At 41.6% G+C, this 14,670-nt stretch overlaps 1 protein-coding gene across 1 annotated transcript in view; it reads left to right on the top strand.

The window, feature by feature from the left end:
* LOC124276865 (acylamino-acid-releasing enzyme-like) overlaps positions 1–14,670 on the top strand; it is a 75,756-nt gene that overhangs the window by 1,910 nt on the left and 59,176 nt on the right. Inside the window, exons 2-8 of the mRNA XM_046712531.1 lie at positions 4,201–4,433; positions 4,666–4,756; positions 4,933–5,011; positions 5,530–5,672; positions 9,269–9,406; positions 9,706–9,797; positions 10,071–10,111. Of these exons, the coding sequence (XP_046568487.1) occupies positions 4,201–4,433; positions 4,666–4,756; positions 4,933–5,011; positions 5,530–5,672; positions 9,269–9,406; positions 9,706–9,797; positions 10,071–10,111 (817 nt within the window). The remainder of the gene's footprint in view (positions 1–4,200; positions 4,434–4,665; positions 4,757–4,932; positions 5,012–5,529; positions 5,673–9,268; positions 9,407–9,705; positions 9,798–10,070; positions 10,112–14,670) is intronic.

Here is a 14,670-nt window from a genome sequence, read left to right as displayed (position 1 = left end):
TCACTGGTGTTAATTTACTGGTTACTGGAATTATTTCTGATCACAATACATACCTATGTATGAAGACATTAGTATACAATACATTTACATTGCATATCATGTGGATGACACTGCCAATTGTTCTATATTACACACGTGCATCTAAAATGTCCAGTGCACAGTTAATATGACTGAAATATCCAATCCTAACGGTAACCTCATTATGTGATACGTAGGAATACTAAAGAAATCTAACCTTGCCCCAATAATTGCAGTGCTGTGATATTCATGCAGAGTTGAGATGCAGCAGTGATCAGAGCAGAGAAATGTTAAGGTGTATGAGACTTTGGATCTGGTCTCATACTACAGAAACAATAGAAATTCAATTATTGCCTTTGGGTGAAGACTTCTACTAAGCAATATGATGAAAGTTAAAGTTTAGTTAAAGTTTAGTTAAAGTTTGCAATCAAGAGGTGTTGCAAAAATGTTCATGATAGTACTTACTAAACACTTTGACAGCATTTGTGAAGGCTATCGTAAACCCCAGCATCATTCTGATTATAATTCTTTGTCCTTTGGGGTAGCCAAGTGGTTAAAACATTTGCTCGTCACACCAAAGACCCAGTTTCAATTCCACACATGGGTACAATGTGTTAACCCCCTGGATGCAGAGTTTTTTTCAGGCGCACATTTTCATACGGTTTGATAAAGTGAACGTTGTGCGAGAATTGCGCTCGCGTGGTCCTGGATCTACGTACGGCTATAAAATTACACAGAAATGTAGAATATTAAATTTCCTATCCGTTGGTATAATTATAAGTGCAACTACCTCGGCGGTTTGAGAAATAGACATTGCTATATGTTGTGCAAATGTTTGTTATGCGTAAAAAAACAGCAAATTTTACCGCTTTTTATCGCGCACCGATTAAAGCACTTTTTTAATTTGGCGTCTTTACGGAAAGTGTGAGCGAAGAAAATACAGCTTAATATCGGAACGACATAAGTGTATATGAATTGGGTTTATGTGCTTATGCATAATGTTATACGCTTAACATTAAAAATGACTGGCAATAAATGTCAAAAATGGATTTTCTTCTATGACGTCAAACGACGACAGAGAGGTCATACACCTATAATGATAAGGGGGCATAACTCGGTTATGCTAAACACTAGGTTAATGTAACTCAGACCACATGGAGAGAATTTGTTGTGGATACGGACGCTATATTTTCGTTTTTTGTTGTTCACGGTGAACCAAACTATTCCAATTCAAAGTTCCCCAATGTGAACGCTATGGTAGTTTCACAATTTATAAGAAAAGATGACAACGTATTACATGTGAAAGCACGAAACAGCGATTCGGATGGCCCTATCCGGTATATTAACTTAGTTCTTAGATTCCCATATTCTCCTGTTTGTGTAGATGTATTTTGACTAATTTTGCATCGTTATTACCAGAGTACTAGCCATATCTTCAATGTAATGGAATTGCTGAACATAATACAACATTTTAGTTGATGTCATTGCTTGTTTTATGCATTTTGCGACATCGAAAAAACACGACATTAGTATGCTGATTAGTATATATCTCACCTAATTTCCATTAATTGTACAAAAGGTCTGGGCTTCTATGTCAGAATTTAACACTCTTTAGACAAACCATAAAATGACTGATTTTGCCAATTAAATAGTGTCCTGAATATATCAACAATTAAACGGTTTGACTGTGTATCTTATCGTGAGCAACACGAGCACCTGTTCGGCATCAATTTAACGTAAATGAAAAATAATATTTCACAACACCCGAATATTTTGTTTAGGATAAGAATTTTCTTTGTTTATGATTATGTAGCTATTTCTCTTCATAAGTATGTAATGAAAGATGCAAAAAGATAGCTTTTATTTAAGGAACTATATATTAGAATATGGATGTAAGATTTGTCCAAATTAAGACATGACATGGTTTATATATTTTTAAACAATTTTCATATAAATATAGTTAGAGTTTGATATCCTCTCATCATAATATCTTTTAATCAAATATGAATTGATTATATTATCGAAAACAGTGATAGTGATTCATAAAACGTTACCGACAAACGCGCACCTGGCGAATTAATATTCATCATTGTTTTGTCTATAAAACGACACAAACATATGCAATGAACAAGACAATTCCTTGAAATATGTGTGCATATACATTTCATAACTTATATAAATAAGTTTCATTAAATATTATCAGTTTACTTATAATGTTGAATTAAAACGCTGTTTATTAACCTGTTCATATGAAACTGAAATATTAGTCCAAATGCATTGAATATTTTACATCATAGGAAATAAAGTAATTGCATTTATGGCTACGTTTGATCTTCTAACATTTGTGTTAAGGTTAAGAATATGGTATACTGCACTAAATGTGTCAATTTCTTATGTAAATATTATTCAAACAATCAAAACTTTCAAAGAATAAACCACCGTAAACCCTATATGCACGTATGATATGATATTGAACAAGGCTAAATGTAGATACTGAAGTCAGTTTCATGAAAAAGTATCTGAACTATACGCAAAATATACATCATAATACTGACAGTGTAATCAGAAGGATTGGGCGATTGTGTTTACTCTTGTTCAACCGACCTTCACCTCAATGAAATTGCCTAATATGTACAACAATGTTGACGTATGCCATCACTACCGATGACCTATTTCTTACAAAATGGCGGCTTTGCTGACAAGGATACACAGGATTTTTCGAGGACCCTTCCATTGATTCAGGGATCGTTTGTACATGAATATGACATGTAAGCAATCAGAATGGTTCTGACTATCTGTGTATTGTTATATGTTTTTACCATTTTCACTGTAAGTAAGAGAAGAAGCCAAAAAATGCTGATAATTACAGTTGTCGTTCTGCGTGATTTTGCGTCAGTCATGGTGTCACGCTGCACGGAAACTTTGACAATTTCTTATGAATTATCAAATCGTTGCATTGTATCTATTCATAATTTCCTATTTCTTGCTACGATACTCTTTCCATGCATATTCCAAAGGTATTCAAGCAATGAATAGACGGGTGAATGTTGGAACATTACAGAAAATGCTACGCAGTGCAAAATCGAAAATTTGCCTTTGTTTACATTTCAATCAAGCGCAGTCTTTTCGAGCACAGCGTTCGTTTTCACACCCAATATGTTTCGTCACATTTTATCTAGACAGTTGGTATTGGTGACAAAGACCAGTTGCAGTTTGATTCTAAAATGTATGGGGAATTCAGTGATGCATTTTTCGAAGCTTAATATGAAATATACGTGATGTAATATCCGTCTCAATACCGGCCTTCGTGAAACGTGATTTTGTAAACACTATCCAATATGGCGGAAAGCGCTCTATGGCGTTCATGTAATTGTATTTTGGAAAATATCCCAACCGATTCTACATTCATCGGCAACGTTTCAGAATTATCATTAGCGATTTCATGTCAAACTGATATCAGTGATCATGAATATGTTATTTTTGAAATTCAATACTCCCAGTAATTATCCGATTTTCACATTTCAAAACATACAGCAAATACCGCTGTGAATCGCGATTTCGTACTGTGTCAAAAATGGCGACATTTTCAAAAAAGCCTATTTTGAAAGGTCATTTTCAGCTCTTGAGCTTTGTCTAAAATAATAGTGGATGGTATCAAGAAACAGGAAATTTCCCGCAGAATTTGAAACTGTGAAGTGTATTTGTGTGCGTGGGATATTTTGATTTTTATTGGACTTCAAATTGAGGGTTGAAGGGGAAGGACATATATGTCCCTGTGGCATCCAGGGGGTTAAGCCCATGTCTAGTGTCCCCCTCCGTGGTATGACTGGAATATTGATAAATGTGACATAAAACTGAACTCGCTCACTCAGTACTGTAACCTTGTTTGTGGGTTTTGTGGAAGTTGCTAAGACCGCCATCACATTAGGCTTGCTCACACTATGATGTGGCTGAAATATTGGTCCGTTTGTCTTTAGATCAAATTCACTCACCCATTCAATAGTTCACAATTGAACCTGGTTTATCCAATTTGCAAGAGATATCATTTAATGTTATCAACTGATAAAGAAAACCATTCAGATTCACTGAAAAGATCTCTTAGATATGAATGCAATTTGAGAATGTTTCTATACTAATCAGATCAAGGCACACATGTATTTGACAACTATCTTTATTTTACAGACAAAGGATATTGTGTCGGTATTCCGAGAGCTGGCGAAACAAGCTCAGCCAACTTCAGCAACATTTAGCAATCAATCTACAGGGGATACACTCGTTGTGAACACAAAATGGTCTCAGAGGGACTTACAGAAGGGAGAGAAAACATCTTTCTCTAAAACATACATCATGTCTCCAGATGGTCCGTCTGGTCTGCATGTTGTCATGGCAACACCCCCACAGGAATTCTCAAATGTGTAAGACCTGAACCAACTGAATTATTACTATATCTTTACTTCAGGAATTGAATATATTTATTTAAACTGAAGTTTGAAATTTGACCATTTTAACATAAATGTTGCACTGTGAGCATTCATTGTTGACGTTTCATTTTCACATAGAATGTATAGAAGGTGCCAGAATAATTGGGCCATGAGTGTTACTGTTGGGCAAGAATGCACTGTAACATGGCACACACTTTGGTTACAGACTATGGAACCGTGAGTCTCCGTCTGGTCGACTCAGAGCTGTTGTCTGTAAAGTGAAGAACAAGAAAGGCAAGGAGAAGCAATACTTTGAGGTTAGGCATTCTTGAAATCTCTGTCTGTCACTGATAACATACGGGTCCATCACTGCATGACTTAGTATTAAGGCATGGAAACAACATTTGTCACTCTTGTCAGTTGCACACATATTTATCTGAACTATTTTCTGAGTCTTTCATGATATTATCAGTGATTCTTCTGTTCTGTCCAGATATGGAACTCAAGTCGAAAGGTGAAGACCTTTGATATACAGAGTTGTGAAAAACATGGGAAGGTTTATGAAGCAGATGGTAAGAAGACATACTGCCCTCCATTGTTGTCCCATCATTAAACATGTGGCAAGCAAGTACTACTAGCATTTATTGCTGGACTGAAGAGCTGTGTAATGGACCAATATTTGCATTGCAGTCTATTGTGATATGGGTACCTTTATGGCAGTACGTTTTACGTTTCACAGTGATTGACACTGATTGTCCATGCAGATTCTGATTTCATCACACTGAAGTAAATATTTCAATGTCAAAGCTGGTAACTGCTATTTTGTTGTCATAGACACAAGGGAGATAATAATGTGAGAAAAATTACCTCCACATTTCTGCCGTTTTGTCATTCTATTTCAAAGGGAAGTGTCATTTGTGAATATATTTCTGTGTTGATTTTAGGCTAAGCAATACAAATAATAAGGAGATTTGTAATATATGTTTTACCCATTTTAGCTAAATACATAGAAAATACTGAATTACATAGTGTATAAAAAGTATACCTTGTGTCATATGTCATGCTGGACGGCAGTGGGAAACTGTTCCAGGTCAGTTTGGTTGTCTTGAGTGGTCTCCCTCTGAAAGGTACTTGGTGTATATTGCTGAGAAGAAGGTCCCCAAGACTGGCAGCTTTTTCCAGGAAGATAAGCAGCCTGCTGATGACGGTGCTAAGAAGGAAGAGATTATACAAGTAAGAGGGTTGTGTTAAAAATCAGTTCCTTTAAATCAGAATCTGAATGCTGAATAAGTTGCAGAGAAAGCATCAATGCAGCAAGAAGTGAAAGCCTGTTTAATTAAACATTCCTAGGCATATTGGCAGTTGTATTATCAGAACTGGGCCTCCTTTCACAAAGCAGTAAAGTGATCGTAAGTCACTAAGGTAACCTTAGTGCTATGTGAAAGAATGGGAGTTAAGGTTAACCTTAGTAAAGATGTACAAGGTGGAGCTGCTTCTTTCTCCAACCCTGTCAATGGCTTTGGTTTTGCCAGAGACCATGTACTATGGTCTCTGGTTTTGCATAAAATACTATTACTTTGAAATTAGCAGATTGTTTTCCTCCATTCCTCTGAAACTTGATCAGTTAAACTGAGATACAAGATAAACCCCATTTTTGTTTTGAGACACACATTTCAATTCTGATTAGTTTTCCTTATCCTGACTCATGCTATTTGCTTACCTCTCCCCTCCTTCGAACGGTTAAGTGGAAACTTTAATCCCTTTCAGGTCCCTGAAGCAAACGTACAATCGATCACCCCGGAGTTACATCCCTTGTGGTTTCCCACCAAAACCACCCACGTGACTGAAGTCATGCCTGTCCTCACTCTCTCCTCAATCGCCCAAGCGAGGATTCCTTTGCGTCTTATATTATTGTTTCTTTTGGATATTTCAGCTGGGGTCAACGCAGTTCCAGCCTCGTCACCAATGTCTGCAGAGGAGTCTACAGTCGTCGTCCTGCAGCAACGTATGACGTCCAATGCAGATGGTTTCAACCCTGATGACTTCGTAGACGCCATCACACAGAAGGTGGTCCAGGCCATGGTGCAGAGACTAAACTTGAAGAGTTGTCCAATGTCCGGCGTCAGCTCTGCAGATGGTGTCTACTCTACATCCTGTCCATCGGCGCCAACTCATCAGCCTGCTGAGAGCACAGGCTCTCACTCGCAGAGGAAAATTGCAGCTTAGACTACTACAGCGCTTCCTGATAACTCATCTAGAGGAGGTCCAGAGGTTCACCATCCCACAACATCTGAAGTCGCACCTACTCTGGTGAACGGTGAAGTTGAATGTCTGCGGTGGACTCTGTTTACGAGAGCCGGCTTACAACGTACATCTCTATGTAGGCGCGTCTCTCCAAGGCTAGGGAGTTCACTTCAACGATGAGGTCACTGCAGCAGTTTGGTCCCAGAAGGAGAAGGCCTTACACATCAACCAGCTGGAACTGAAGGTGGTGATAGTGGCAGCTGCAACTAATGAATGAGGCCCTGATGATACACATGGACAACTCGACGGTAGCCTTCTACATCAACCTGCAAGGCTCCACGAGATCAGCGCTGCTGCTTCAACTGACGTTCCAGCTGTTCGACATAGCAGATGGCGTCAGCCTGAGGATCAAGGCCTGCCACATCCCAGGGCCCTAGCCATATCCTGGGAGGGACTGAATGCTCAGCAATGCCTCCACCAGTCCTGCTACCCTGAGTTCTACACAAGATCAGCCGGACCAGAGTCCTGCAACTGATTTTGGCCGCACCTTACTGGCCGACGGGATCCTGGTTCCCAGACCTCATAGAGCATCATGGCGAACCAGTGCTACAACTACCAGACTGGCCAAATCTACTCATCCAACCTCCCACCAAGCAGCGGCCAAAAGTCCAGCAACGTACCAGCTACACGCATGGAGCGTATTATGCAGTGCTTGAAGAGAAGAGGGTACTCTATCAGAGCAGCCAAGGCAGTGACGCTGGCTTTACGTTGATCTACTCGTAACCTGTATGACGACAAGTGGAGAAGTTTCGATCAGTTTGCTGCTCGCAAGGGGTTCTTGACCATGACAGCGATGCACCCACAAGTAGTTGACTACCTGTGTCATCTGAGGGCTGCTAGACATCTGAAAAGCTCTACGCTGTCTACCTACCTGGCGGTGATCAGCTCGGTCATCACCATGGATACAGGGGTGAAGCTGACCAAGGTGCCTGAACTAGTGGCCCTGCTTAAATCATTCAAGTTAGAATATCAACAGCAGAAGTTCAGATCACCAGCATGGGATCTCAACATAGTGTGAGACAACATTTGATTTGCTAACTCAAAAGACGCTGTTCCTCCTCACCCTAGCTACTGCTGCTCAGATGTCAGAGATTCACACCCTTGACATGGCCGTACAAGATTCAACACAGGAGAGAGAGCTGCAGTCCATCTAGGCCTTAGAATGGGACTTCATCGCTAAGAACCAGCTACCGGGCCAACTGGACCGTCAGTTCCACTTTCCGGCACTATCAACCATCTAGGGTCCAGACGACACACAAGATCTGTTCTTATGCCTGGTCAGAGCCCTGAGGGTCTACTTGCAGAGATCTGCTGCGAGGAGATCACCCAACACGACTCTAGAAGTCTCCTGAACTATGGTCTCCTTTTGGATCAGAGCTGTGATCCAAAGAGCCTACAAAACACCAGGGTTAGAGCCACCGAGAGCATCGAACCCCCATGAAATTAGAGCACTGGCCTCGACACTCGCCCTACATGGGACCTGCTCTTTATAATCCATCATGGAAGGCTGCTTTTGGAAGTCGGACAACGTCTTTGCCAACCACTATGTACGAGATATCGCTACTGAAGACGTATCCGGTATACCCCAGTTCAGGCCATTAGTAGTAGCACAGCAGACGATAAAAAATCTCACCCCTGTCACGTAGACTCGTTTATGCCAGGCAACTGTTCCATTGCCACTGACAGAGAGTCCATGTTCCCCTGTCTTACAAGATAAGTCAGCACATGAGTGATGCAAAGACTCAGTTATGGTAATGTCCTTACCTTAACAGATGGGTTGTAATACCAGATTCGGTAATAGTCCTTACCTTAACATATTGGGTCGTTCCAGAAATCTAGACAACAGGGCGTTCTAGTTTTTCTTAAATCCACGAAGCCTATAAGGTTTCTGACGTATAAGAAGGTGGTCCCCCGATGAACATCCAGAAATTTTCCATCCGAAAGGTGAGTTCCCAGGGGATACATGAGCGAACGCTGACGTGATTATGCAGTCACAGAGAATTACGTAGATGGTTGACCTACCACCTATTCTGTCGGATTCATTAAGCAAATAGCATGAGTCGGGATAAGGAAAGATATGTAATTTTTATGATAAAATTTATATTTTATGCTTATCCTGACTCATGAAATGGAGTCCTTACAACCTTCCCCTCTCACCACTACAGGCTTCCCTGTAAGCCTGTGTGGGGGCTTAATTTCGGAGAGAGTGAGGACAGGCATGGCTTCGGTCACTTGGGAGCTTTTTGCGGGGAAACCACAAGGGAGGTAACTCCAGGGTGAGTGATTGTACGTTCGCTTCAGGGAACTGAAAGGGATTCAAGTTTCCACTTAACCAGTCAAAGGAGAGGAGTGATAAGCAAATAGCATGAGTCAGGATAAGTATAAAATATCATTTTTATAATAAAAATGCATTTATATTATACAATGGTTGAGCTCTATCCCATCAAGCAGTGGTGTTTAAGACATTTTGAAAGTGCTTCAAGAACGGCAACATTTTGTAGTTAATGATGCTGTGTTCACTGCAGGGCGATGAACATGCATTCCGAGAAGACTGGGGGGAACAGCTAGTGGACAAGCATCATCCTGTGCCGTGTGTAATTGATGTGAGGTCGGGTGACGTCACAGTCCTGGACATCATTCCGGGGGATATATCTGCTGGACAGGTAAGTCCTGGTGATCTTGTGGTTGGGTAACACCACATAGAGTAGACAGTATTAGAGAAAACATACAGTTTAGTCCAGCAGGACAGTGTTTGTTTTTACTCAACGTGATGAAGATTCAGTCATCCCACTGAATTACCATTCTTTGTGTTGTTCACAGTCTCTAGTGTCCTGCTACAGAATGGGTTCCTAGTACTCCAGTCATGTTGTAAAAGCGGAACACAATGGCATTGGGTAGTTCCAGATATTGTTGTTGCAGTCAGCACCCCATTATGTACAACCACAATGATATATTGTTTCAGGCAAGTTGGGCCAGTGACGACACAGGCGTGGTGTTTGTAGGCTGGAACCATGAACCATGGCGGCTTGGACTGATATACTGCATCCAGAGGAGGTCAGTTCAAGACTTGCACATGTAAAATGGTTGCAGATGGTCCATAAAACATCAGTTAGTTATAACTATGGTTTATCATGACAATCTGTTTGGGTATGACCCTCTGAAATTTGATGGCAATAACCCTGTTCTAATCATGATAATCAGTGCATAGAAATAAACCTTGTAATAATATATGATGATGTCTGCATATATCTTTATAACAAAGATATCTTGGTACTCACATGCAGCATTCACAATAAATACTTATCAATGATTTATCTCTGTTTTCAGGAGTAGAATTTACTTTGTTGATGTAAAGAACACAGAATGTTGTAAGTACTGTCACACTAATTGTAAAATGTAGGGAGTGATGTTTATTCTTTTTCAGAAGAAGTCCTCCTTGGGGTACATATAAGCAATTAAATGTCCATTTTAAATCCTACGACAGTTGTAACAATATTTTAATAAAAATATTTACAAAACAAAACACTCGTTTTTGTCTTGTGAGACCACCCCTACAGGACCCCATAGGGCCCCCCTACAGCCAAGAGCAGGTACCTCGTACCTCACTTTTCATGCTGTCGTTCTCAGAACAGACATGTGTGATGTCCTTAGAGTATTAACTCTTCCTATAATCGACGATGAGTCATAAAGATTCTCAAACTGTATGTATGGTTCCTTTCACGGGCGTTAGATCGGCTTCACATATTGATATTTTCATTCATCATTTGTTGTAACTTTGTGCCGTGGGTCTCTGTTTTCTAGCCATGTGGCAGGCAAAATGGGGGACCACGCGGTCGTGGTTTCATCTCTACATGTTAGCTTTTTAACCCGTTGTTGGAAGTTCATATATTATCTTTGCATATTATATGATAGGCTTGCCTTAAGTCTCGTTTTTTACAGCGAATTTACGGTAAGTCATTGTGAGTACTTTGATGGCGTGTTTGTTTCGTATCACTCTCAATTTTACTCCATTGTATGTATACCCAGGTTGTGGCTAGCCTTTTTCTGCTTTACTTTAAATTTAAATTGTTTAGTATTTAAATGGCTGTAGCTGGTAGCATTTAAGTATCGCCCATGCGTTTTATTTATTGCTATTTACTTATGTTTATATTTTTGCTGCTTCACGTTCCTGCTAGTAACACTGGCGTGGTTCTGTTTGTTGCAGTTTAAGCCCTGTGCGTTGTGCAGTGCCACACTACCGCAACAGGATGGTCATACGGTGTGCCTCCGGTGGTATGTTGAGGAGGCTCATGCCAATCAAGGATGTTTATAATTAGCGTCCTTGCAATCATTTTTTTCCTGTTACGTTATGTTGTGTTATGTTACACATATACACTTCTCCTACATATACACACAAGGTGTCTCATGGTGACCAAGGTTGTGTTTTTTGCCTGTTTTGTTTTGCGCCTCATGTGCGTTCTTTTGGGCACGCATATTTTATGTTTTTTTCACTAATCTGCTTCAGGTGGGGTGTGATATTTGACATCTCCCCCACAAACAATGTTGCTAATGATTGATTTCTTACTTATAGCAGCAGCGGAGATCGTCAGTGCGCACTCGTATCTCAGACATGGTGTCCAGACTCCGAGAGGAGGTTGTTACCCGGTCTATGGGTAGAGATTGCACTGGTGCATCATTTTGGGAGAGGTCCCGACCCAAGCTCCGACTCCGGGAAGGGTCCGACCTCCGGGGGACGATCAGACCCGAGCTTTTCGGCTCTGGGGACGCCCTGAACCTGGGAACTAGAACCCCGGCGCTGGCAGAGCTACCGATTATCTCGACGCTCTGTACACCAGGGGAACCCTGCATTGTCAGGCTACTCCCATGTGTCTCGGGACCAGGGTTCAAACTCGAACTGCCTACCCGAGTACATATATGTATATATATATATATATATATGGGTGTTTAGGGGCTTCGGCACCGGTAGGTCGCAGATCCTCGGTGCCGGTAGTTCAGGTCTCGGCCTGATGTCTATTGCTGCCTTCACCAAGACACCACGCTCAGTGATCTCATCTGTCGAGACAGGGGATTGGCAGACCTCCTTGTTCCAATGCACCCCGATTTCAAGAATTACCTTTGGTTCTTTGGCGGGACATGCTACCAGTTTCGTGTGCTCCCCTTGGGCTTCTTTACGGCACCAAGGGTGTTCACCAAATTGGGGTTTATTCAGATAGCCAGATAGCAGTGCCAGTGTTGTCACCCGTACCTAGGCGACTGGATCATCAGGGTTCTAGAATAACAGTTGAGTCTAGAAACCTCGCAATCAGTGTTGTCAATCTCAAGAAGTCGGACCTCATCTCGGAGCAGGATCCGGTCTTTCTTGGGGGTGATACGAGTTTGAGGATGAGACCCATGCAGCAAGCTTTAGCAGCTGGGGTCACACTGAAAGAGCTACGAGAACTTTATCGAGACGCCAGAGTGGTTGATTCCTCATTTGCAGTGGTGGACAGACAAGGTGATCCCCCTGGAGACGCAGTCGCTCTCAGTCGAGACAGATACATCCCTCCCGGGTTGGGGCGATGTTCTGGGCGACCTGCGGTCTCTTGACAACGAAGTCACAACCTGCACATCAATGTGCTGGAATCGACAGCAGTCAGGTTGGTGTTTGATCCCGCACGTAGGGTTTCGAATTACCTTTAAAGAACAACTAAACCTTGCTTTTTTTTTTTACTCTTTTAACCATTACATATGAAAGATTTGTGGTAAGTCTTATGCGGAACACCAAATTTATTCTTATAAAACTTGTTGTTGATTAATACCGAGCGATGAAAAGTGGCCAAAAAGTCGCCTGCTTCATTCTCGCCCACCAACGAAACCTCAGACAAGTTACGTAACTCTGTCGCCGCAGTGAACCGGAAGTGACGTCATATGAGGAAGGCTTTTCAGTTCGTTGTATATAAAATGTGTAGCAAGCTCATCATTTTGATGATTTTTCGACATCAACGAAGGCATGCTGAATCGTTGCAGTGCCGTCAATTGCTCCCTGGGGTCGGGCGATGGTGTCACCATGCACAGATTTCCACAGGACCCCACAGTTTGTGCTAAATGGGTTATGTTTGTGAGTGCAAAGCGAGCGTTGTGGAAGCCTGGAACGATATCTTATTTGTGTTCAGATCACTTCACAATCTCACTCTGAATGGGGCGCCACACCCGAATCCTCAGATTTTCTCGGGGGCTTGGCCTCTGTCTGGTCTAACCTCCAGACATGCAGAATTCCTGCAGCTGTTGCAGACACAATTCTGGCTTCAAGGTGGGATTCAACACCCATTCAGTATGTTGATAGGTGGGGTGCGCTGGTGGGCAGATAGGGGGATTTCAGAATCCCTATTCTGCGGATTTAGTTCGGATATTGGAATTACTAAAACCCCGTTTAAGTTGAGAGCCTTATGGCCTTCACAATTCCCGGGTACTCCATGGCTATTTCCACCATTCACACCCCATTCGATGGTGCTCTGCCTAGGCAGCACCCTCTCGTACAGCACTTCATGTCTGGCCCTGACTTTTCAAGTATATCGTCTCTCTCACTTCACTTGTTGACGTGGAAGACGGCTTTACTTATGGTGGTGAGCTCTGATAGAAGGGTCGGGAACATCCATGCGATATCCACTGACCCGACACTAGGGGTGACTATTGAGGGAGATAGCGATAGTCTATTGCAACATACTATTGCGATAGCGATAGACTATTGTGACCAACTATTGCAATACAATAGTTTCTTTCTCTTTGAATTGTCTCATTTGAAGTCATTTCCCAAATGTTTATATGAAACAAAAACAGGTTAAAGTAGTTTCAGTCTAATAGCTGACAAGAAACTTGAAACCCAGATCAGGTAAACAGTTAAAACATAAACTCAGTGAAGCTGCAAGTCTTCACTCCAAATCAAAGTGAACGAATTTGGTACTTCCTGTAATTTGCGCTGCACGTTTATTATTGGAAGTCAGTTACTAAACTATCGATAGTCACACATACTATTGATGCATCAATAGTTTTTCATTTCTCCCATCGATTAATTGCTATCGGAGACTCAACAATTGCAATGCATCGATAGTTTGATGCATCGTTACAGCCCTACCCGACACTGACAGTATTTCATACTGATCATGTCCACATTCGCCTCCCGGATACCTACCACTCTCAGATCAATATTGCTTTCCATGTGACAGCTCATAACGAACTTCCACTGCTTACCCAGCCTTCCACATTGGGGACCGATCTTTCAAGTGCTCACCCGTTGGAGTGACTATAACAAACAAACGAAAGGGATCCGTACAGGTAAGTGTGTTTTTTCTATCTCCGATTCGGTCGTAGATCTAACTCCACCACGGGTTTAGTGTTGCCAGGCAGAATACCACTCCCGACTCACAATCTTTGGGAGTCTGTCTTATGCTTATATGTACCCCAAGGAGGACTTCTTCTGAAAAAGAATCATACAAACCTGTAGAGGTTATTGATTCTTTGAAGAAAGTCCTCCTTGGGGAAGTCCTCCTCCCCTCATTCTGTCTGATTTGTTCAGCATGAAAAGTGAGGTATGAGGTAAACAGACAGAGTTACCTGCTGTTGGCTGTAGGGGGCCCTGCGGGGTCCTGTAGGGGTGGTCTCACAAGACAAAAACGAGTTTTCTGTTTTGTAAATATTTTTATTAAAATATTGTTACAACTGTCGTAGGATTTAAAATGGACATTTAATTGCTTATATGTACCCCAAGGAGGACTTTCTTCAAAGAATCAATAACCTCTACAGGTTTGTACGAATTTTCTAGTGTCCCTGATATTGTTTATGCCAGTATGTAGTTTCCTGGGCATCTCTGATGTTGTTTATGCCCATGTGTAGTGTCTGGGCATCTCTGATGTTGTTTATGCCAGTGTGTAGTGCCTGGGTGTCCATGATG

This window comes from Haliotis rubra, unplaced genomic scaffold (assembly GCF_003918875.1).
Source record: "Haliotis rubra isolate DU_JTF1 unplaced genomic scaffold, ASM391887v1 Scf214, whole genome shotgun sequence".
NCBI classification, from domain to species: Eukaryota; Metazoa; Mollusca; class Gastropoda; order Lepetellida; family Haliotidae; genus Haliotis; species Haliotis rubra.
The sequence above is the reverse complement of the archived record's forward strand: the minus strand, read 5'-3'. Positions and strand labels throughout refer to the sequence as shown.